General features: G+C 42.9%; 1 protein-coding gene across 2 annotated transcripts in view; it reads right to left on the reverse strand.

Annotated features, from left to right (window-relative positions):
* The window catches only part of LOC110528589 (protein phosphatase 1 regulatory subunit 1A), a 54,223-nt gene that overhangs the window by 19,745 nt on the left and 8,867 nt on the right, over positions 1-25,611 (reverse strand). For both annotated transcript variants that reach the window (XM_021610718.2, XM_021610719.2), the window contains exon 2: positions 4,747-4,807. In XM_021610718.2, coding sequence (XP_021466393.2) covers positions 4,747-4,807 — 61 coding nt within the window. The remainder of the gene's footprint in view (positions 1-4,746; positions 4,808-25,611) is intronic.

The following is a 25,611-nucleotide window of genomic DNA, read 5'->3' on the forward strand; positions in this document are numbered from 1 at the left end:
GATGGACAAGAGCCAGATGGGGTTAGGGAACCTAGATCCAGTAGTCATGAATGATAGAAAGCACCAAGTGGGAGCACGGACATACTACATTATTGATATAGAAATGACATGCTGTATATACCGTAAGTATGACACAGATCTAACCATGGCAACCTGGACATCGTATGTCACTATGTAGGAGTAAAAAGGTAGGAAGGTTGTAATATAAAGGAAGGAGGGTAGGGTAGGGGAGGTATAATATAAAGGGAGGAGGGTAGGGGAGGTATAATATAAAGGTAGGAGGGTAGGGGAGGTATAATATAAAGGGAGGAGGGTAGGGGAGGTATAATATAAAGGTAGGAGGGTAGGGGAGGTATAATATAAAGGGAGGAGGGTAGGGGAGGTATAATATAAAGGTAGGAGGGTAGGGTAGGGGAGGTATAATATAAAGGGAGGAGGGTAGGGGAGGTATAATATAAAGGAAGGAGGGTAGGGGAGGTATAATATAAAGGGAGGAGGGTAGGGGAGGTATAATATAAAGGAAGGAGGGTAGGGGAGGTATAATATAAAGGTAGGAGGGTAGGGGAGGTATAATATAAAGGTAGGAGGGTAGGGGAGGTATAATATAAAGGTAGGAGGGTAGGGGAGGTACAATATAAAGGTAGGACGATAGGGTAGGGGAGGTATAATATAAAGGGAGGAGGGTAGGGGAGGTATAATATAAAGGGAGGAGGGTAGGGGAGGTATAATATAAAGGTAGGAGGGTAGGGGAGGTATAATATAAAGGTAGGAGGGTAGGTGAGGTATAATATAAAGGTAGGAGGGTAGGTGAGGTATAATATAAAGGAAGGAGGGTAGGGGAGGTATGATATAAAGGTAGGAGGGTAGGGGAGGTATAATATAAAGGTAGGAGGGTAGGTGAGGTATAATATAAAGGTAGGAGGGTAGGTGAGGTATAATATAAAGGTAGGAGGGTAGGTGAGGTATAATATAAAGGTAGGAGGGTAGGGGAGGTATAATATAAAGGAAGGAGGGTAGGGGAGGTATAATATAAAGGTAGGAGGGTAGGTGAGGTATAATATAAAGGTATGAGGGTAGGGGAGGTATAATATAAAGGGAGGAGGGTAGGGGAGGTATAATATAAAGGGAGGAGGGTAGGGGAGGTATAATATAAAGGTAGGAGGGTAGGGGAGGTATAATATAAAGGGAGGAGGGTAGGGGAGGTATAATATAAAGGGAGGAGGGTAGGGGAGGTATAATATAAAGGTAGGAGGGTAGGGGAGGTATAATATGAAGGTAGGAGGGGAGGGGAGGTATAATATAAAGGGAGGAGGGTAGGGGAGGTATAATATAAAGGGAGGAGGGTAGGGGAGGTATAATATAAAGGTAGGAGGGTAGGGGAGGTATAATATAAAGGAAGGAGGGTAGGGGAGGTATGATATAAAGTTAGGAGGGTAGGGTAGGTATGATATAAAGGTAGGAGGGTAGGGGAGGTATAATATAAAGGAAGGAGGGTAGGGGAGGTATGATATAAAGTTAGGAGGGTAGGGTAGGGGAGGTATAATATAAAGGTAGGATGGTAGGGGAGGTATAATATAAAGGTAGGAGGGTAGGGGCGGTATAATATAAAGGGAGGAGGGTAGGGGAGGTATAATATAAAGGGAGGAGGGTAGGGGAGGTATAATATAAAGGAAGGAGGGTAAGGGAGGTATAATATAAAGGGAGGAGGGTAGGGGAGGTATAATATAAAGGTAGGAGGGTAGGGGAGGTATAATATAAAGGAAGGAGGGTAAGGGAGGTATAATATAAAGGTAGGAGGGTAGGGGAGGTATAATATAAAGGGAGGAGGGTAGGGGAGGTATAATATAAAGGTAGGAGGGTAGGGTAGGGGAGGTATAATATAAAGGTAGGAGGGTAGGGTAGGGGAGGTATAATATAAAGGGGGGAGGGTAGGGGAGGTATAATATAAAGGAAGGAGGGTAAGGGAGGTATAATATAAAGGTAGGAGGGTAGGGGAGGTATAATATAAAGGGAGGAGGGTAGGGGAGGTATAATATAAAGGTAGGAGGGTAGGGGAGGTATAACATAAAGGTAGGAGGGTAAGGGAGGTATAATATAAAGGGAGGAGGGTAGGGGAGGTATAATATAAAGGTAGGAGGGTAGGGGAGGTATAATATAAAGGGAGGAGGGTAGGGGAGGTATAATATAAAGGGAGGAGGGTAGGGGAGGTATAATATAAAGGTAGGAGGGTAGGGGAGGTATAATATAAAGGGAGGAGGGTAGGGGAGGTATAATATAAAGGTAGGAGGGTAGGGGAGGTATAATATAAAGGTAGGATGGTAGGGGAGGTATAATATAAAGGGAGGAGGGTAGGGGAGGTATAATATAAAGGGAGGAGGGTAGGGGAGGTATAATATAAAGGAAGGAGGGTAGGTGAGGTATAATATAAAGGAAGGAGGGTAGGGGAGGTATAATATAAAGGGAGGAGGGTAGGGGAGGTATAATATAAAGGGAGGAGGTTAGGGGAGGTATAATATGAAGGTAGGAGGGTAGGGGAGGTATAATATAAAGGGAGGAGGGTAGGGGAGGTATAATATAAAGGGAGGAGGGTAGGGTAGGGGAGGTATAATATAAAGGTAGGAGGGTAGGGGAGGTATAATATAAAGGTAGGAGGGTAGGGGAGGTATAATATAAAGGGAGGAGGGTAGGGGAGGTATAATATGAAGGTAGGAGGGTAGGGGAGGTATAATATAAAGGGAGGAGGGTAGGGGAGGTATAATATAAAGGAAGGAGGGTAGGGGAGGTATAATATAAAGGTAGGAGGGTAGGGTAGGGGAGGTATAATATAAAGGGAGGAGGGTAGGGGAGGTATAATATAAAGGGAGGAGGGTAGGGTAGGTATAATATAAAGGAAGGAGGGTAGGGGAGGTATAATATAAAGGTAGGAGGGTAGGGGAGGTATAATATAAAGGTAGGAGGGTAGGGGAGGTATAATATAAAGATAGGAGGGTAGGGGAGGTATAATATAAAGGGAGGAGGGTAGGGGAGGTATAATATAAAGGTAGGAGGGTAGGGGAGGTATAATATAAAGGGAGGAGGGTAGGGGAGGTATAATATAAAGGAAGGAGGGTAGGGGAGGTATAATATAAAGGTAGGAGGGTAGGGGAGGTATAATATAAAGGTAGGAGGGTAGGGGAGGTATAATATAAAGGTAGGAGGGTAGGGGAGGTATAATATAAAGGAAGGAGGGTAGGGGAGGTATAATATAAAGGGAGGAGGGTAGGGGAGGTATAATATAAAGGGAGGAGGGTAGGGGAGGTATAATATAAAGGTAGGAGTGTAGGGTAGGGGAGGTATAATATAAAGGGAGGAGGGTAGGGGAGGTATAATATAAAGGGAGGAGGGTAGGGGAGGTATAATATAAAGGAAGGAGGGTAGGGGAGGTATAATATAAAGGTAGGAGGGTAGGGGAGGTATAATATAAAGGTAGGAGGGTAGGGGAGGTATAATATAAAGGAAGGAGGGTAGGGGAGGTATAATATAAAGGAAGGAGGGTAGGGGAGGTATAATATAAAGGGAGGAGGGTAGGGGAGGTATAATATAAAGGGAGGAGGGTAGGGGAGGTATAATATAAAGGTAGGACTGTAGGGTAGGGGAGGTATAATATAAAGGGAGGAGGGTAGGGGAGGTATAATATAAAGGGAGGAGGGTAGGGGAGGTATAATATAAAGGAAGGAGGGTAGGGGAGGTATAATATAAAGGTAGGAGGGTAGGGGAGGTATAATATAAAGGTAGGAGGGTAGCGGAGGTATAATATAAAGGAAGGAGGGTAGGGGAGGTATAATATAAAGGGAGGAGGGTAGGGGAGGTATAATATAAAGGTAGGAGGGTAGGGGAGGTATAATATAAAGGTAGGAGGGTAGGGGAGGTATAATATAAAGGAAGGAGGGTAGGGGAGGTATAATATAAAGGGAGGAGGGTAGGGGAGGTATAATATAAAGGAAGGAGGGTAGGGGAGGTATAATATAAAGGGAGGAGGGTAGGGGAGGTATAATATAAAGGAAGGAGGGTAGGGGAGGTATAATATAAAGGGAGGAGGGTAGGGGAGGTATAATATAAAGGAAGGAGGGTAGGGGAGGTATAATATAAAGGTAGGAGGGTAGGGGAGGTATAATATAAAGGAAGGAGGGTAGGGGAGGTGTAATATAAAGGTAGGAGGGTAGGGGAGGTATAATATAAAGGTAGGAGGGTAGGGGAGGTATAATATAAAGGAAGGAGGGTAGGGGAGGTATAATATAAAGGTAGGAGGGTAGGGGAGATATAATATAAAGGGAGGAGGGTAGGGGAGGTATAATATAAAGGAAGGAGGGTAGGGGAGGTATAATATAAAGGTAGGAGGGTAGGGGAGGTATAATATAAAGGTAGGAGGGTAGGGGAGGTATAATATAAAGGGAGGAGGGTAGGGGAGGTATAATATAAAGGGAGGAGGGTAGGGGAGGTATAATATAACTAGATTATAATACATAATAAATTGCTTCACTGTGTGTCCGCCTCTGCATTGCTGCTCTATGGAGTTTTACGCTGAGTCCTTTTTACTTTGTGATTACTGCTAATGTTAAAGGGCTTTATAAAATACGTTTGATTGATTGATCTGCTGCCAGCGGACCATTCGACTGAAGAAGGACAGAAGACACATTTCAGTTCTACACAAAAATGGACACTAGAGTAGGCCCATGTATTAAAGTGAATAAGATGCTATTTAATTACCTGGAGAAGACTGGTCACTGGAAGCCACCAGAGTAGCAGGGGTGGGCCGACGTCTTCTGATCTGGAGAGAAACAGACAGAACTGACATCAGTATTCAAGAAATCGAAAAAAAAGTAAATTAAGAAACCAAGAAAAACACAAGATTTTGTGGTGGTGGTGTTTGCTTAGAGATAGAATTCAGATGTGTGGTGGGGTTAAAAAAAAAAGAGTCCAACAACAGTATTGCACCCACACAAACAGCTGACCTCATCTTCAACTCCCTCAGTTGCACAGACACACACACTTACACACACACCAGCAGTTCTGAGCTGTAGCTGACAGCCTTGCTGAGTAAGGACGAAAGACAAGTGAGGTCCAATCCTACTGTTGTTTCTAAATGCTGAAATCTGCAATTACAAAACAGTCTAGTTGGCTTTCTGTTTACAGTATCCCACACACTGTTATTTATGTGTATATTGTACTGGAGTGACTAAAACAGTGAGCACCATAATGATCATTTTAGAGGCAGAGTTAGGAGAGTGTCACACCCTGACCATGTTTTGCTTTGTATGTTTCTATGTTTTGGTTTGTCAGGGTGTGAGCTGAGTGGGCATTCTATGTTACATGTCTAGTTTGTCTAGTTCTATGTTTGGCCTGATATGGTTCTCAATCAGAGGCAGGTGTTTGTCATTGTCTCTGATTGGGAACCATATTTAGGTAGCCTGTTTGGTGTTGGGTTTTGTGGGTGATTGTCCTTAGTGTCCTGATGTCCTTGTTCTGTGTTGGTTTACACAAGTATAGGCTGTTTCGGTTTTCGTTCCGTTTATTGTTTTGGTAGTGTTTGTGTTTAGTGTGTTGCTTCATTAAACATGAATCGTAATCTACACGCCGCATTTTGGTCCGACTCTCCTTCACAACAAGAGAACCGTGACAGAGAGCTTCTTCACCTGCTGTTTATCACTATTTTTCTCTGATTTAAGTATAGCCTATATGTAAGGAAGACAAGATGGAATTCATAGAACAACACAGTAGCAAAACTCCTAACCCAACCTCGGTTGGCATGCGAAACAGTCTACACGCAGAAACATGAAACGGAGGCTGAGTTCACACAGGCAGCCCAATCCTGATGTTTTTATTGGCGAAAGAGCTGATCCGATTGGGTCAAAAGACCAATTAGTGGGAAAAGATCATAATTGGGGCAGCCTGTGTAAACACAGCCTCTGAAAACCTTTGAAATGCACATGTTACTACTGAAGAAAATGCTTACCTAATGAGAGTCTTGCTCTGCTTTCTTAGTTAACGATAAGGGTTTATTTAATAGGGACTCATTATGGGAGTCAATGTCATCTCCTTGATGACGTACTGCTCACTAGTCAATGTTATCTCCTTGATGACACACTGTTGCTCACTAGCCAATGTTATCTCCTTCGTAATACACTGCTCATTAGTCAATGTTACCTCCTTGATGACAGACTGTTGCTCACTAGCCAATGTTATCTCCTTCATAATACACTGCTCATTAGTCAATGTTATCACCTTGAATGACACACTGCTCATTAGTCAACGTTATGTAATTGAATGACACACTCATGCTCACTAGTCAATGTTATCTCTTTGATGACGCACTGCTCATTAGTCAACGTTATCTCATTGAATGACACACTGCTCATTAGTCAACGTTATCTCTTTGAATGACACACTGCTCATTAGTCAACGTTATCTCCTTGAATGACACTGCTCATTAGTCAATGTTATCTCCTTGAATGACACTGCTCATTAGTCAATGTTATCTCCTTTAATGACACACTGCTCATTAGTCAATGTTATCTCTTTGATGATGCACTGCTCATTAGTCAACGTTATCTCCTTGAATGACACACTGCTCATTAGTCAACGTTATCTCCTTTAATGACACACTGCTCATTAGTCAATGTTATCTCTTTGATGATGCACTGCTCATTAGTCAATGTTATCTCCTTGAATGACACACTCCTGCTCAGTAGTCAATGTTTGTTTTTGCACCAAAGAAAACAAGTGATAAACAACAACACATTTAAACGATGTGCAGGTGTGGTTGGAAGCCCAAGGGCTGAAATGAAAACCACACCACAAACAAGGTTTGTAACAAAACTTACTATTTAAAAATATATAAATTAATTGATCAGTAAAAATGGTTTGTTTAAATGTGTGTGCACATGTGTGCATGTGAATGTGTGAGAGAGAGTGAGGCTATATGGAGGAGATTACTGAGTAGTTTGGTTCATCAGACTGACCTCCAGTTTTCTCTTGACGTTATTGAGGGAGATACCTCAACATTATCTCCTTGATGACACACTGCTAATTGGGTATGCAGACCGAAAGAGGATTCATTCCCATTCTCACACAGCCAGAGAAAGACTGTGTATAAGAAGCAACATTTGTCTTTCTTTTGGTCTATATTTCACACCAGAGACTATGAAAGCATATTTGGGTCCTTGAAAAGTGCAGTATTAAACCCATGTCTTATTATTGCTGTTAGAAGTGTCCCACTGGGGCCCACTCGGGCCACACTGGTTGATTGTGTGGTCAGTGTTGTTTTCACTTTTACAGGAACATTGCTCACCTCATATCCTGTCTTTCGAGGATATTAAAAAGGTTTCTTTCTTTTGTTTGCTTGTGTCAATACCTTTTCATGTTCACCCACCTCGTAGCTGAAGAGCCACTCCAGTACCGCTCTCCTCAGGTTTCCCTCCAGCCCTCCAACCCTCCCCCTATTCCTACTCATTTTATTTATATTTATCCAGCATGTGTGTGTGTGTGTGTGTGTGTGTGTGTGTGTGTGTGTGTGTGTGTGTGTGTGTGTGTGTGTGTGTTTGTGTGTGTGTGTGTGTGTGTGTGTTTATAGCGTGTGCACTGTGTGATTATATTTACCTGTGTGTGCGTGTTCCCTTGCATTTGTGTTTGCGTGTGTGTGTGTGTGTGTGTGTGTGTGTGTGTGTGTGTGTGTGTGTGTGTACCATATCTTATGCTACACACACACATTATTTCATACTTACTATACCATACCGCGATACCTTACCATATCTTACCATACCCTACCATACCATACCTCAATACCATACCATATCTTACCATACCCTACCATACCTCAATACCACAACATACCTCAATACCATAACATATCTTACCATACCCTACCATACCATACCTCAATACCATACCATATCTTACCATACCCTACCATACCATACCTCAATACCATACCATGTCTTACCGTACCATACCATACCTCAATACCATACCATATCTTACCATACCATACCTCAATACCACACCATATCTTACCATACCCTACCATACCATACCGCAATACCATACCATATCTTACCATACCCTACCATACCATACCATACCATACCTCAATACCAATACCTATCTTACCATGCTATACCTCATTATCATACCATACCATACCATATCTTACCATACCTTACCATACCATACCTCAATACCAATACCATATCTTACCATACCATACCTCAACACCATACCATATCTTATCATACTATACCTCAACACCATACCATATCTTACCATACCTCAATACCATACCATATCTTACCATACAATACCTCAGTCACCAGTATACTTTTATTTACAAAGCCATTTGGGGTTAACTACCATTTTATTTGAGATTTGAAATCTCTTTTTCAAAAGCGTCCTGGCCAAGATAGGCAGCACCAAGTCATTACACAATTACAGACAGACAACATGAAAAACTACAAGTAATCTAGTAAAAACCATAGAATTCACAGGAGTATAAAACACAATTATAAAACAGAAAATTAAAATCATAGAATTCACAGGAGTATAAAACACAATTATAAAACAGCAAATTAAAACCATAGAATTCACAGGAGTATAAAACACAATTATAAAACAGAAAATTAAAAACATAGAATTCACAGGAGTATAAAACACAATTATAAAACAGCAAATTAAAACCATAGAATTCACAGGAGTATAAAACACAATTATAAAACAGAAAATTAAAAACATAGAATTCACAGGAGTATAAAACACAATTATAGAACAGAAAATTAAAAACATAGAATTCACAGGAGTATAAAACACAATTATAAAACAGAAAATTAAAAACATAGAATTCACAAGAGTACAACAAAATGATAAAACAGCAAATTAAAAACATTGACAGGTCAGGGAATCAGTCTCAAGATCATTCATAAATGATTTATAAATACCAATCGAGGCAAGTTCTTCCAGTTTAAAAGTATTTTGTTGATGAGTACATAAAAACCCATTTACCAAATTCAAGCATTCATAAATAAAATATCCCCATAGTCTAGTAAAGGCATAAATGTAGCTGATACAAGGCTCCTCTGGCTTCAAAATAAAAACAGGTCTTATTCCTAAAATAAAATGCCAATTTCAGCTTCAATTGTTTTGTAAATTGTTGAATATGCAATTTAAAATAGAGGCCGTCATCAATTAAAATTCCAAGATATTTATATGAGGTTACAGTCTCAATCTCATTGCCCTGACAGGTAATAATAGGTGAAAAGTTCAGAGGTCTATTTCTTGCTTTAGAAAACACCATTAGTTTAGATTTGTCAGTATTGAGGATAAGCTTCAATTGACACAAGGTATGTTGAACAGTATAAAAAGCAGTTTGTAAGTTCTGGAAAGCTTTTGTAAGAGACGAGGCACAACAGTAAATAACAGTACTATCAGACAGATAGTTAGCAAACCATGTAACTGCATGTTCCGAAAGACCTACACACGACAATCTCTGCCTTAGTATAGCATGATCAACTGTATCAAAAGCCTTAGAGAGATCAATAAAAAGTGAGACAGTGCTGTTTTTTGTCAAGTGCTTCAGTGATATCATTTAAAACCTTCATGGCTGCTGTAATTGTGCTATGCTTCTTCCTGAAGCCTGATTGGTACATTGATAAAATAGAGTTAGTATATAAAAACTCTTTTAGCTGTTCACTCACAAGGGTTTCGAGTATTTTCACCAGGGGTGACAGCTTTGAGATTGGCCTATAATTATTTAAAATAGTTGAAACTACTTTTAAAAGTAGTCGGACAAAATTCTTTGGAATTTCATTACATTCGAGGATTAGATTGAACAGAAATGTAAGTGGTTCATGAAATCAGCTGCCAAATTTAAAAAGCAGGGATCCAAAAGATCAGGACCTGCAGGCTTTCTCTGATCTAAGGATTTCAGGGCTTTATGTACCACCTGCACTGAGAATGGCAAAAAGCTCAAAGTTTGACCAGCTCTCACTGGTTCATCCACACGGGGTTGTACAGAGACAGAGGACACTGAATCAAAAAGCCTACCAGATGATACAAAGTGCTCATTGAAACAATTCAGCATTTCAGTTTTGTCATATATAGCAACAAAGTCCTTCAATACACATGACAGTAATTCATTAACATTACTGATACCAGACATAGACTTAATAGCCTTCCAAAACTTTCTAGGGTCATTCAGGTTATCAGTGGTAACAGACATAAAATATTCAGACTTGGCCTTCCTGAGAAGAGAAGAACACTTGTTTTGTAGCAGCCTAAAAAATAAGCCAATCAGCAACATAACATGATTGCCTTGCTTTAGCCCAGGCTAGATTACGTCCGTGAATAATACAAGACAGCTCAGAAGAAAATGGATTATCCCGCCCATTAACCCTGAACCTGTGGAATGGGGCATGTTTGTTTACTATTTGGGAAAAAACCATCATGAAAGAATTTCCAGGCAGTTTCCACATCAGGGCTAAACTCAATCTGCTCCAGTCAAAATAAAACAAATCATGAAGGAAAGTCTGCTCATTAAAACTGTTCAAATGTCTCTTACGTATAAAACGTGGGTTTGTCTTTGGAACCTTTCTAACAGCAACAACAGCACAATGGTCACTTAAATCATTACAAAAAACATAAACCGCAGAATATTTATGTGGAACATTTGTCAATATCAAATCAAACAGGGGCTATTTTGGGGGGCATTTAAGTTTTGGGCGAGTGGGTGAGTTAATCAACTAGGTAAGATTCATAGAATTACAAACATATTTAAATCATCAGACACTGGCTTTAACCAACACCAGTTGAGATCACCAATCAATGTAACGGTTTTCCTTAGGTGAAGGAGAAGCGGACCAAAATGCAGCATGGTTGTTATTCATGTTTTTTAATGAAGAAAACTATACATGAATAAACTATCAAAACAATAAATGTGAGAAAACCTAAACAGCCCTATCTGGTGACAACAAAGACAGGAACAATCACCCACAAACACACAGTGAAACCCAGGCTACCTAAGTATGATTCTCAATCAGAGACAACTAATGACACCTGCCTCTGATTGAGAACCATACTAGGCCGAAACATAGAAATACCCAAAACCTAGAAAAACAAACATAGACTGCCCACCCAACTCATGCCCTGACCATACGAAATCAATACAAAACAAAGGAAATAAAGGTCAGAACGTGACAATCAAGATCATTTCATTGTAAAGATGTTTAGACATAAGGTTCATCAGAGAAGAAAATACATCACCGAGAGCAGAGGAGGGTCTATAACAGCCAATCACAGTTATAGAGAGCAGAGGAGGGTCTATAACAGCCAATCACAGTTATAGAGAGACCCTTTGAAACCTCAAAATTCAGGTTTCTCAATATTGCAAGAAATTCTAACTGTTTACAAATAGTTTCAGACTTTGACACACTTACAGGGAATTTAGTTTTTACATATTTAGCCACACCCCCACCTTTCTTAACTCGATCAGTACGATAAACATTGTAACCACTTGTACAAATATCCTTATCAAAAACAGACTTGCTGAGCCAGGTTTCAGAAAACACAATTACATCAGCATCAGTTGATTTACCCCAATTCCTAACCCCATCCATTTTTGACAACATGCTGCGTACATTTAAATGAAAAATGCCAAAGCCCGATCTAGATTTAAAATCAGAGGGGGTTTGAAGACATTGAATATCAGGGCCAGGGTTAGGTTGCACGTAACCTGATATCAACAAAAGACCTCTGTTTAATAACCTTGCACGGCTTCTCTTTTTTAAGAGACCTACTGCAAGCGAATTCTACAAGTGAGTTTCTACACAATACAAAACAGTCATTTAAACCCATTAGACTTTGGTAGTGACACAAATTCGTACTGTTCACATCATGCCACAAGTGCATCGGCACTTGGACGAGTGGACCGAGTGAAAAAGAGCCAGTTCCTGCAGACAAAATGTCTAATGGACCGGAGAGCACATTGTCAGATGTACTCACCCAGTGGCAATGTTCGTTTTCAGTGCACAAAACAATACCACAAAAATTTTCATTTTCTCTGATAAATCTAAAAAATAAAGGCCAAGGAAGGTAAGGGGAGAGAGGGGCAGCATGTATGTATGAGTCTGAATGTGAGTGTTTGCGCGTGTGAGTAGATTGGGTGTTGAGGTCGATTGAGAGAACGGGTTGGGGATTTTTGAGCTGCCACTGACAGCCAGGCGAAGAGCAAAAAGGAGCAGCTTGGACAAGACACTCAGCAGACGAAGGAGGAACTCAGGCCAGCTAGAGATAGGGTTACTTTGGTCAACTTCAAGTAATGAAGTGCCGAGTTGATCTTTACACCAGCAAAAACAAATTAGTTTGCACTACACAACCAGGAAGTTACTCAACCATAAATAAATAGGTTATTAGTAGGTTAAAATGTACTAGTCACAGACAAACGACATGACATGCTGCCATCTTGAACACTCGTGGACCACTAAGTAGTCTACTGGAGCAAGGCTCTGGAGCAATGAACCGCCCTTGCTGTCTCTGCCTGGCCGGTTCCCCTCTCTCCACTGGGATTCTCTGCCTCTAACCCTATTACAGGGGCTGAGTCACTGGCTTACTGGTGCTCTTTCATGCCGTCCCTAGGAGGGGTGCGTCACTTGAGTGGGTTGAGTCACTGATGTGATCTCCCTGTCTGGGTTGGCGCCCCCCCCTTGGGTTGTGCGTGGCAGAGATCTTTGTGGGCTATACTCGGCCTTGTCTCAGGATGGTAAGTTGGTGGTTGAAGATATCCCTCTAGTGGTGTGGGGGCTGTGCTTTGGCAAAGTGGGTGGGGTTATATCCTTCCTGTTTGGCCCTGTCCGGGGGTATCTGTCTCATTCTCCAGTATTTATGCTTCAGTAGTTTATGTGTCGGGGGGCTAGGTTCAGTTTGTTATATCTGGAGTACTTCTCCTGTCTTATCCGGTGTCCTGTGTGAATTTAAGTATCCTCTCTCTAATTCTCTCTTTCTCTCTTTCTTTCTCTCTCTCGGAGGACCATGCCTCAGGACTACCTGGCATGATGACTCATTGCTGTCTCCAGTCCAACTGGCCGTGCTGCTGCTCCAGTTTAAACTGTTCTGCCTGCGGCTATGGAATCCTGACCTGTTCACCGGACGTGCTACCTGTCCCTGACCTATTATTTGACCATGCTGGTCATTTATGAACATTTGAACATCTTGGCCATGTTCTGTTATAATCTCCACCCGGCACAGCCAGAAGAGGACTGGCCACCCCTCATAGCCTGGTTCCTCTCTAGGTTTCTTCCTAGGTTTTGGCCTTTCTAGGGAGTTTTTCCTAGCCAACATGCTTCAACACCTGCATTGCTTGCTGTTTGGAGTTTTAGGCTGGGTTTCTGTATAGCACTTTGAGATATCAGCTGATGTACGAAGGGCTATATAAATACATTTGATTTGATTTGATCTTACCATACCATACCTCAATACCATACCATACCTCAATTCCATACCATATCTTACCATGCAATACTTCACAATATTACCATATCTTAACATACCTTACTTCAATATCATACCATATCTTACCATACCATTCCTCAATTCCATACCATACCATATCTTACCATACCATACCGCAATACCATACCATACCATACCATATCTTACCATACTATATCTCAACACCATACCATATCTTACCATACAATACCTCAATGCCATACCTTAATACCATACCATATCTTACCATACTATACGTTAATACCATACTATATCATATCATACCATAATACCATAACATATCTTGCCATACTATACCATACCATAATACCTTACCATATCTTACCCTACCATACCTTAAAGCATACCATACCATAACTTAATTCCATACCATAGTCCTGGTAACCCCAGGGGGTGCACATTTTAGTGTTTGTCCTAGCACTACACACCTGATTCAAATAACAATTCAAATAATTATTTGAGTCAGCTGTGAAGTGCTAGTGCAAAAATCTAAACGTACACCTAGGGGGGCCTCGGGACCGAGTTTGGGAAACGCTGTATTAATACCATACCAAGCCCTCGTAGCGGCTCTCATCGACACACACACACACACACACACACACACACACACACACACACACACACACACACACACACACACACACACACCACTGCCCCCAGAGCCTTAATCATCCCGTTTTCCTTTCAGCTATTTCTCCTTCACATTCAACACTGCATAACTCACAAATTGAGAAGGAAAGAGAGAAAGCCATAGATTCTGTTATTGTTGCTTCTGTAAAAGAAGTGTCAAATATGAAGAGATTCCAGCTCTTCTGATGGATCGACCAGAGTAACAATAGAATGAATCGAACGGGCTGATTCACATGGAGCACCATACTCCTCTCTCGGATTCATACGCAATATTGCTCCCGGTATAACAAAAGACGATCCATCTATGTCCTGACGTTTTTAATCTAATGTTCCCATGTTGTATCAAATAAAATAAACGTTATTTGTCACAAGCACTGAATACAACAGGTGTAGACTTTACAGTGAAATGCTTACTTACAAGCCCTTAACCAACAACGCAGTTTTCAGAAAAATTGGTGTTAAGAAAGTACTTACAAAAATGAACTGAAGTAAAAAACCAAAAAAAGGAAGAAAAATTTTGAAAAAATAACTAATAATTAAAGAGCAACAATATTATAACAGTAGCCAGGCAATATACAGGGGGTACCGGTGCAGAGTCAACGTGTTGGGGTTAGTCGAGGTAATTGAAGCAGTATGTACATGTAGTTAAAGGTAAAGTGTCTATGCATAGATAATAAACAGAGAGAAGCAGCAGCGTAAAAATTGAGGGGGGGGGGGGGGGGGGGTCAATACAAATAGACCAGGTGGCCATTTGATTAGCTGTTCAGGAGTCTTATGGCTTGAGGGTAGAAGCTGTTAAGAAGCCTTTTTGACCTAGACTTGGCACTCCGGTACCACTTGCCGCCTAGTAGCAGAGATAACAGTCTATGACTAGGGTGGCTGGAGTCTTTGGCAATTTTTAGGGCCTTGCTCTGACACCACCTGGTATAGAGGTCCTAAATGGAAGGAAGCTTGGCCCCAGTGATGTACCCTCTGTAGTGCCTTGTGGACAGAGTCCGATCAGTTGACATACCAGGCGGTGATGCAACCAGTGCTCTCGATGGTGCAGCTGTACAACTTTTGAGGATTTGAGGACCCATGCCAAATCTCCAAGTCTCCTGAGGGGGTATAGGTGTTGTCGTGCCCTCTTCACGACTGTCTTGGTGTGTTTGGACCATGATAATTTGTTGATGTGGACATCAAGGAACTTGAAGCTCTCAACCTGGTCCACTACAGCCTTGTCGATGAGAATGGGGGTGTGCCCGACCCTCCTTTTCCTGTAGTCCACGATCATCTCCTTTGTCTTGATCAAGTTGAGGGAGAGGTTGTTACCCTGGCACCATACTTCCAGGCCTCTGACCTCCTCCCTATTGGATGTCTCATTGTTGTCGGTGATCAGGCCTACCACTGTTGTGTCATCAGCTAACTTAATGATGGTGTTGGAGTCGTGCTTGAACATGCAGTCATGGGTGAACAGAGAGTACAGGGGGGGACTGAGGAAGTCCAGGATCCAGCTGCAGAGGGAGGTGTTCAGTCAGAGGGTCCTTAGCTTAGTGAGGGCACTATGGTGTTGAAAGCTGTGCTGTAGTCAATGAATAGCATTCTCACATAGGTGTTATTTTTGTCGAGGTGGGAAAGGGCATTGTGGAGTGCAATAGAGATGGCATCATCCGTGGATCTGTTGGGGCGGTATGAAAATTGGGGTAGGTCTAAGGTTTCTGGGATAATGGTGTTTATGTGAGACATGACCAGCCTTTCAAGACACTTCATGCCTACAGACATGAGTGCTACAGGTCGGTAGTCATTTAGGCAAGTTACCATGTTGTTCTTGGGCACAGGGACTATGATGGTCTGCTTAAAACATGTTGGTATTACAGGCTCGGTCAGGGACAGGTTGAAAATGTCAGTGAAGACATTTGCCAGTTGGTCAGCGCATGCTTGAAGTACATGTCCTGGTAATCTGTCTGGCGCGGCGGCCTTGTGAATGTTAACCTGTTTTAAGGTCTTACTCACATCGGCTACAAAGTGTGTGATAACACAGTTGTCCGGAGAAGTTGGTGCTCTCATGCATGCTTCGGTGTTGCTTGCCTCGAAGCGACCTTAGAAGTCATTTAGCTTGTCTGGTGGGAATGTGTCACTGGGCAGCTCGCTGCTTCCCTTTGTAGTCCGTAATAGTTTGCAAAGCCCTGCCACATCCGACGAGCATCAGAGCTGGTGTTGTAGGATTCAATCTTAATCCTGTATTGACGCTTTGCCTGTTTGATGGTTCGTTGGAGGGCATAGCGGGATTTCTTATAAGCTTCCGGGTTAGAGTCCCGCTCCTTGAAAGCGGCAACTCTACCCTTTAGCTCAGTGCAGATGTTGCCTGTAAACCATAGCTTCTGTTTGGGGTATGTACGTACGGTCACTGTGGGGACGACGTCATCGATGCATCGATGAAGCCATTGACTAATGTGGTGTACTCCTGAATGGCATCGGAAGAATCCCGGAACTTATTCCAGTCTGTGCTTGCAAAACAGTCCTGTAGCTTAGCATCTGCGTCATCTGACCACTTCCGTATTGAGCGAGTCACTGGTACTTCCTGCTTTAGTTTGTGTTTGTAAGCCGGAATCAGGAGAATAGAGATAGAGTCAAATTTGCCAAATGGAGGTAGAGGGAGAGCTTTGTACGTGCCTCTGTGTGTGGAATAAAGGTGGTCTAGAGTTTTTTTCTCCCCTGGTTGCACATGTAACATGCTGGTAGAATGAGGTAACACAGATTTAAGTTTCCCTGCATTAAAGTCACCGGCCACTAGCAGCGCTGCCTCTGAATGAGCATTTTCTTGATTGCTCATGGCCTTATACAGCTCGTTGAGTGCGGACTTAGTGCCGGCATTGGTTTGTTGTGGTAAATGGAAAGCTATGAAAATATAGATGAAAACTCTTTGGTAAACTTTGGTAAATCGTGTGGTTTACAGCTTATCATGAGATACTCTATCTCAGATGAGCAAAACCTCATGACTTCATTATTAATATTAGATTTTGTGCACCAGCTGTTATTGACAAATAGACATAGACCGCCACCCCTTGTCTTACCGGAGGCAACTATTCTCTCTTGCTGATGCATTGAAAACCCCACCAGATGTATGTTATCCATGTCGTCGTTCAGCCACGACTCTGTGTAACATAAGATATTACATCTGAGCTCATCCATTTTATTATCCAATGATTACAAGTTGGCTTATAGGACTGATTGTATAGGCGGATTACCGACATGCCGTCGGATCCTTACAAAGCACCCTGACCTACATCCCCAATATCTCTGTCTCTTCTTCATGCAAATGGGCCTCGTCCAGTGTCTGAAGTGTAAATCCTTCACGTCCGACTCATTAAAGAAAAATCTTTGTCCAATACGAGGTGAGTAATTGCTGTCCTGATATCCAGAAGCTCTTTTCGGTCATAAGAGACGGTGGCAGAAACATTGTGTACAAATAAATTACAAATAACACAAAAAAAACACACACAATAGCAGAATTGGTTAGGAGCCCGTAAAACGGCAGCCATCTCCTCCGGGGCCATTAGTGACATACAAGACAGGTATCTTACAGACAGGAGTCTTTCCACATCCATCACATAATCTATATATAGACCTGTCCTTATAACAGCAATCCTGTTCAACTTTGAACTATCAGAATTATTCATGGTCTTTTGAGCAGTGAGACATCCAATTCCCTATATAGGGCACTTCCTTTGGCCAGAGCACTATAGGCCTGTATAAGGAATATGGTTTGGTTTAGGATGCCAGCCTTAGTCTTTTTCCTGGCTCCATCTGCTTTTCTACCATGACTTATGTCTTAATTCTTCTTCTATATGATGCTTAGTGGTTTGTACAACAGAAGAGTAGCAGAGAGCTGGTTTAGTAGCAGGTACAGTATAATAAACGTACATTAGCCTATAATTAAATGTAATGCTGTTATGGATACTGTTCAAACTCATAAAAATAATTGAAGCTGAATCAGGAAGGAAGTAATTCAGAGGACAAGGGATACACCACTATAACTACTCTCCTTCCTTCTGGTGTCTGTGTAGGTCAGTGGTGGCTGGTAACCTAAAACATTGAGGAGGACAATGGATGAAATAACCTAATGGGAGGACAATGCTATTAACTTCCTTTTTTCTCAATTTCCGCCTGACTGACGTGCCCAAAGTAAACTGCCTGATGCGCAGGCCCTGTAGAAATGTTAAAATAATGTATGTATAATGTACGAGACTAGTCTCAATAGTCTCATACAATTTATTTTTTTGAGAGAGACCATGCTCTTACAATGGAAAGTATAGGAGCATTCTGAATTCTGGCTCCCAGGATGCCATTCCTATGGCTTACACAGGGCGTCAGCAGTCTATGTTTCAGGTTTCAGGCTTGTAACTTCCAAAACGAATGAGAAATATGAGTGCAGGGACAGAGTTTTGGAAATTCGTGTTTGGGTGCGAAATGAAGACATGACGCACCTGCTAAAATCGGTTTCCTTTTGAACATACTTATTTCCGTAAGAAATACTATAGTTTGATTACATTTTAGGGTATCTGAGGAGTAAATAGACATTTATTTTGACTTGTTGAAACAAAGTTAAGCGCTAGATTTTCGGATTACATTCTCTGCCCGTTGAACGAGTGTGGATTACTCAAATCGATGGCGCCAACAAAACAGACTTTTTGGGATATAAAAGAAGGATTTTATATAACAAAACGACAAAACATGTTATAGCTGGAACACTATGGATGACAAATCAGAGGAAGATTTTCAAAACGCAAGTTCATATTTAATCGCTATTTGTGAATTTTTGAGACATGTGCCAGTGGAATAATATTTTGATGTGGGGCACCGTCCTCAAACAATCGCATGGCATGCTTTGGCTGTAATGGCTACTGTAAATTGGACAGTGCAGTTATATTAACAAGACTTTAAGCTTTCAACCGATATAAGATACTTGTATGAACCTAAATGTTTAATATCCATAATTTGTATGATTATTTATTTGATTTGCGCTCCCTACAGTTTCACCGAAAGTTGTCCCACTAGCATGACGCCTAGCCCTAACTTAAGGAGAGGACAAGGCTATACAGCTACTGGCTGATACTCCACTATCACTACTGTTGTTTACCTTTATTCCTATCTGTACAGATAGGGAAAAATACATTAAACTACTATATTTTCTGTATCCTGGAATGAACAAGAATCATAATGTGCTGGGCACCAGGAAGTGCAGTTGTAATGCAATTTCAGTCATAGGAGATATAGATATATCCATTTTAGTCTAAAAGTAATAAGGTGATTATGAAATACAGTGGTGACTTCTCTCAGTATTACAGTAGCTAAGAATAGAACTGGCCCAGAGCTTGGGCTTATTTCAGTTACAGTCATCTCAGGCATGTATTGAAACAGATGTGCTTTCAGAACCTTTTTTAAATCTAGGACAGATGAGGGGTGTGACAGCCAAAACATTATCTCTGTACTGCCTCTCAGAAATGTCATCTCAGAAGCACTAGGAATTAACAGTGTTGACCCAGTGAAGGACAAATATATGTCTAGACATCAGCTTATACAAGATGTTAAATCAAACCTACCCAGATACATCATGGAGTTACATGACCTTGAAATGCCATGATTCCTCATGTTAACTAACTAGGGACAGAAGGGTTTTATTATGCACAAAGAAGCTCTTATCGAAAGGATTGAGGTTGCTCAAATTCAAGAGAAAGGGAATGTCTCAGAAATTGATACACTGTCATTCTAACACTGTGGGGAAAGAAATTAGGGAAGTAGAAATTGATACACTGTCATTCTAACACTGTGGGGAAAGAGATTAGGGAAGTGGAAATTGATACACTGTCATTCTAACACTGTGGGGAAAGAGATTAGGGAAGTGGAAATTGATACACTGTCATTCTAACACTGTGGGGAAAGAGATTAGGGAAGTAGAAATTAGAACCACATTATGATGTCATACAAGGAACTCAGCATTTGTTTTGAAACATGTAGAAGTACGTTCCAAACCAAATGCTTAGTTCCTTGAAACTGATTACAGTTGTTAGTCAGCAGCATCCCCCAGGGCCGGTTCCTCCAGGACTCTACCACCCAGGACTCCAACCCCAGGACTCCAGCCCCAGGACTCCAGTCCCAGGAATCCAACCCCCAGGACCATCCTCCAGGACTCTACCACCCAGGACTCCATCACCCAGGACTCCAGCCCCAGGACACCAACCCCCAGGACTCCATCCCCCAGGACCATCCTCCAGGACTCTACCACCCAGGACTCCAGCCCCAGGACTCCATCCCCCAGGATCATCCTCCAGGACTCCATCCCCCAGGACCGCATCTTCAAGGACTCCATCACCCAGGACTCCAGCTCCAGGAATCCAACCCCCAGGACCATCTCCCAGGTCTCCAGCCCCAGGACTTCAACCCCCAGGACTCCATCCCCCAGGGCCGCATCCTCAAGGACTCCATCACCCAGGACTCCAGCCCCAGGAATCCAACCCCCAGGACCATCCCCCAGGACTCCAACCCCCAGGACTCCAACCCCCAGGACCATCCCCTAGGACGGGGGACTGGAGTCCTCAAGGACTCCATCACCCAGGACTCCATCCCCCAGGACAATCCTCCAGGACCATCCTCCAGGACTCTACCACCCAAGGACTCCATCACCCAGGACTCCATCCCCCAGGACTCCATCCCCCAGGACTCCAACCCCCAGGACTCCAACCCCGAGGACCATCCCCTAGGACTCCAATAGCCAGGACTCCATCCCCCAGTACTCCTTCCCCCAGAGAGATAGTTTGATGGACAGTGAATGCTGCTTCTCTCCAGAGCCTGATCTACACACTATGAGGTGTCCAGGCACAACAAGGAGTACTGAGGCATGGAGGAAGGCCTGTGATACCAACACAGGCACACTGAGACACTGTGATGTCATGGCTGTTCTATGACAAATCCCTGAAAATACTGAAACACCAGTGTTGAGGAAGTTACTGAAAATATAGTTTATCAAGCTACCAATTACTTGACAGTGGAATAATTTAAGCTACACTACAGCTACCCTTAAGAAAAATAGAGTTTACCTAACTCAAATTACTTTGAAAAAGAACATGCAAACTACTTTGCGAAAAAAAGTACTGGGCACAGACGTCAATTCAACGTCTCATCCACATTGGTTCAACGTAATTTCATTGAAATGATGTGGAAACAATGTTGATTCAGCCGGTGTGTGTCCAGTGGGTCGTTCCAGTAGTTGGCTACACTGCTACACAACAAAAAAAGCATTTAACTAACACTGTGAAACACTGAAACATTACAACACAGAAATGTTGAAACACAAACCACTTAAATCACCTAAGCACTGAAACACCGAAACTGACACTGAAACAAAGTAATTCCATTGATACCTCACACTGGAATAGTGAGACACTGAAAAACTTTAACAATGAAACACTAGAAAATACTTAAACACCCAAACAAACGCTGAAGCATATCAGCTGGCCTCTTGTTATCAGCCCCACACTGAAATACTGTGATGCCCACACCACATCAGTCAGCTCTGATAGGATCTATGACGCCCACACCACGTCAGTCAGCTCTGATAGGATCTATGACACCCACACCACGTCAGTCAGCTCTGATAGGATCTGTGATGCCCACACCACGTCAGTCAGCTCTGATAGGATCTATGATGCCCACACCACATCAGTCAGCTCTGATAGGATCTGTGATGCCCACACCACGTCAGTCAGCTCTGATCGGATCTATGATGCCCACACCACGTCAGTCAGCCAGCTCTATTCTGATAGGCTCTGTGATGCCCACACTCTGCTCTGATAGGCTCCGTGATGACCACACCACATCAGTCAGCTCTGATAGGATCTATGACGACCACACCACGTCAGTCAGCTCTGATAGGATCTATGACACCCACACCACGTCAGTCAGCTCTGATAGGATCTGTGATGCCCACACCACGTCAGTCAGCTCTGATAGGATCTATGATGCCCACACCACATCAGTCAGCTCTGATAGGATCTGTGATGCCCACACCACGTCAGTCAGCTCTGATAGGATCTATGATGCCCACACCACGTCAGTCAGCCAGCTCTATTCTGATAGGCTCTGTGATGCCCACACTCTGCTCTGATAGGCTCCGTGATGACCACACCACATCAGTCAGCTCTGATAGGATCTATGACGCCCACACCACGTCAGTCAGCTCTGATAGGATCTATGACGCCCACACCAGGTCAGTCAGCTCTGATAGGATCTATGACGCCCACACCACATCAGTCAGCTCTGATAGGCTCTGTGATGCCCACACTCTGCTCTGATAGGCTCCGTGATGCCCACACCATGTCAGTCAGCTCTGATAGGATCTGTGATGCCCACACCACGTCAGTCAGCTCTGATAGGATCTATGACGCCCACACCACGTCAGTCAGCTCTGATAGGATCTGTGATGCCCAGACCACGTCAGTCAGCTCTGAAAGGATCTTTGATGCCCAGACCACGTCAATCAGCTCTGATAGGCTCTGTGATGCCCACACCACGTCAATCAGCTCTGATAGGATCTGTGATGCCCACACCACGTTAGTCAGCTCTGATAAGCTCTATGATGTCCACACCAGATCAGTCAGCCATCTCTATTCTGATAGGCTCTGTGATGCCCACACACAGCTCTGATAGGCTCAGTGATGCCCACACCACGTCAGTCAGCCCCACACTGAAATACTGTGATGCCCAAACCACGTCGGTCAGCTCTGATAGGCTCCGTGATGACCACACCACGTCAGTCAGCTCTGATAGGCTCTGTGATGCCCAGACCACGTCAGTCAGCTCTGATAGGATCTGTGGTGCCCACACCACATCAGTCAGCTCTGTTCTGATAAGCTCTATGATGCCCACACCACACCAGTCAGCTCTGATAAGCTCTGTGATGCCCACACCACATCAGTCAGCCAGCTCTATTCTGATAGGCTCTGTGATGCCCACACTCTGCTCTGATAGGCTCCGTGATGACCACACCATGTCAGTCAGCTCTGATAGGATCTGTGATGCCCACACCATGTCAGTCAGCTCTGATAGGATCTGTGATGCCCACACCACGTCAGTCAGCTCTGATAGGATCGGTGATGCCCAAACCACATCAGTCAGCTCTGATAGGATCTGTGATGCCCACACCACATCGGTCAGCTCTATTCTGATAGGCTCTGTGATGCCCACACTCTGCTCTGATAGGCTCCGTGATGCCCACACCACGTCAGTCAGCCCCACACTTAAATACTGTGATGCCCATACCATGTCAGTCAGCTCTGATAGGCTCTGTGATGCCCACACTCTGCTCTGATAGGCTCCGTGATGACCACTCCATGTCAGTCAGTCAGCTCTGATAGGCTCCTTGATGACCACACTCTGCTCTGATAGGCTCTGTGATGCCAGTCAGCCAGCTCTGCTCTGATAGGCTCTCTGGTTGACTACACCATGTCAGGAAAGCCATGCAGCTCTCAGCATCTCAGGATTCATAAGAGTGTCATCTCTGAGTGGCACCCAGCCAAGTCTCTCTCTGCAGGGCGGCTGAGAGCTACATGATCAGTGCTCAAGGCTGTCTGACTCTAACAGAGGGAGAAGGAGATTGCCACAACTTATATCATTCCAGTAGAGGTAACTGTAGGACAGTAAAGCAGCCTACCAACGTATGCACGGGCAAAATAACACACACACACACACACACGTGAATGTGCGTACACACACACACACACAAACACACAACCTCACACATACAGCACCAAAGAGTGTTCGAACAGATGTTTCACTTGATTCATGGTTCACTTCCTCCTCAGTAATTAGTGCCTATTGATATCGTAACAAGAGGACAGTGTGATTCATGGTTCACTTCCTCCTCAGTAATTAGTGCCTATTGATATCGTAACAAGAGGACAGTGTGATTCATGGTTCACTTCCTCCTCAGTAATTAGTGTCTATTGATATCGTCACAAGAGGACAGTGTGATTCATGGTTCACTTCCTCCTCAGTAATTAGTGCCTATTGATATCGTAACAAGAGGACAGTGTGATTCATGGTTCACTTCCTCAGTAATTAGTGCCTATTGATATCGTCACAAGAGGACAGTGTGATTCATGGTTCACTTCCTCCTCAGTAATTAGTGCCTATTGATATCGTAACAAGATGACAGTGCGATTCATGGTTCACTTCCTCCTGACTCTCAGTACGTCAGACAGAGCTATAGCCAGAGGCTGACCCCACTGTGATCCCTGAGCAACACCTCTCTCTCATCACGCCTCCTCACACACACACACACACACACACACACACACACACACACACACACACACACACACACACATACACACACACACACACACACACACACACACACACACTTAACCTAAAGTTACATACAAATAAATCACGGGTAGAAGGGCAGTGAACCAGAATTGTCAAAAAGTCAAATGTCAAATGACGATTAGACAAATGAAGAGTCCCCTCCCATGACCATAACCTTAATGATTTATAACAGTATTATTAATCTATCCCAACACTCCTGATTAACCTCCAGTAACTCCCCATCCCGAGTCCGGGAGCGGAATCATCAACTGACACTAATTAGCATAACGCAACGGACATAAATATTACTAGAAAATATTCATATTCATGAAAATCACAAGTGAAATATATTGAGACACAGCTTAGCCTTTTGTTAATCACCCTGTCATCTCAGATTTTCTAAATATACTTTACAGCCAAAGCTAGACAAGCATTTGTGTAAGTTTATCGATAGCCTAGAATAGCATTTTGTCCAGCTAGCAGCAGGTAACTTGGTCACGGAAATCAGAAAAGCAATCAAATTAAATTGTTTACCTTTGATGAGCTTCGGATGTTTTCACTCACGAGACTCCCAGCTACATAGCCAATGTTCCTTTTTTCCAAAAAGTTTATTTTTGTAGGCGAAATAGCTCCGTTTGTTCTTCACGTTTGGCTGAGAAATTGCAGTCACGAAAACGCCCAAAACTATTCCAAATTAGCTACATAATATCGACAGAAACATGGCAAACGTTGTTTATAATCAATCCTCAAGGTGTTTTTCAAATATCTATTTGATAATATATCAACCGGGACAGTTGGCTTTTCAGTAGGACCGGGAGGAAAAATGGCTACCTCTCTCTTTTACGCAAGAATCACTCAGGGCCATCAGCTGGCCACTTACGCAATGTGTTCGTTTACGCTCATTCTTCAACATAAAGGCGTGAAACTACGTCTAAAGGCTGTAGACACCTTAGGGCATGGGTGTCAAACTCTGGCCCGTTGTCTCGCGGGCCAAATATAATTACCCCGCGGGCCAAATTTGGCCCGCGAGACAATACCAAATTACTACTAGAGCTGGCCCGCCGGTATTATACAGCGCATTCACCACTAATACTACGAATCCCATAA

The sequence above is a fragment of the Oncorhynchus mykiss genome, chromosome 7 (genome assembly GCF_013265735.2).
Source record: "Oncorhynchus mykiss isolate Arlee chromosome 7, USDA_OmykA_1.1, whole genome shotgun sequence".
NCBI classification, from domain to species: domain Eukaryota; kingdom Metazoa; phylum Chordata; class Actinopteri; order Salmoniformes; family Salmonidae; genus Oncorhynchus; species Oncorhynchus mykiss.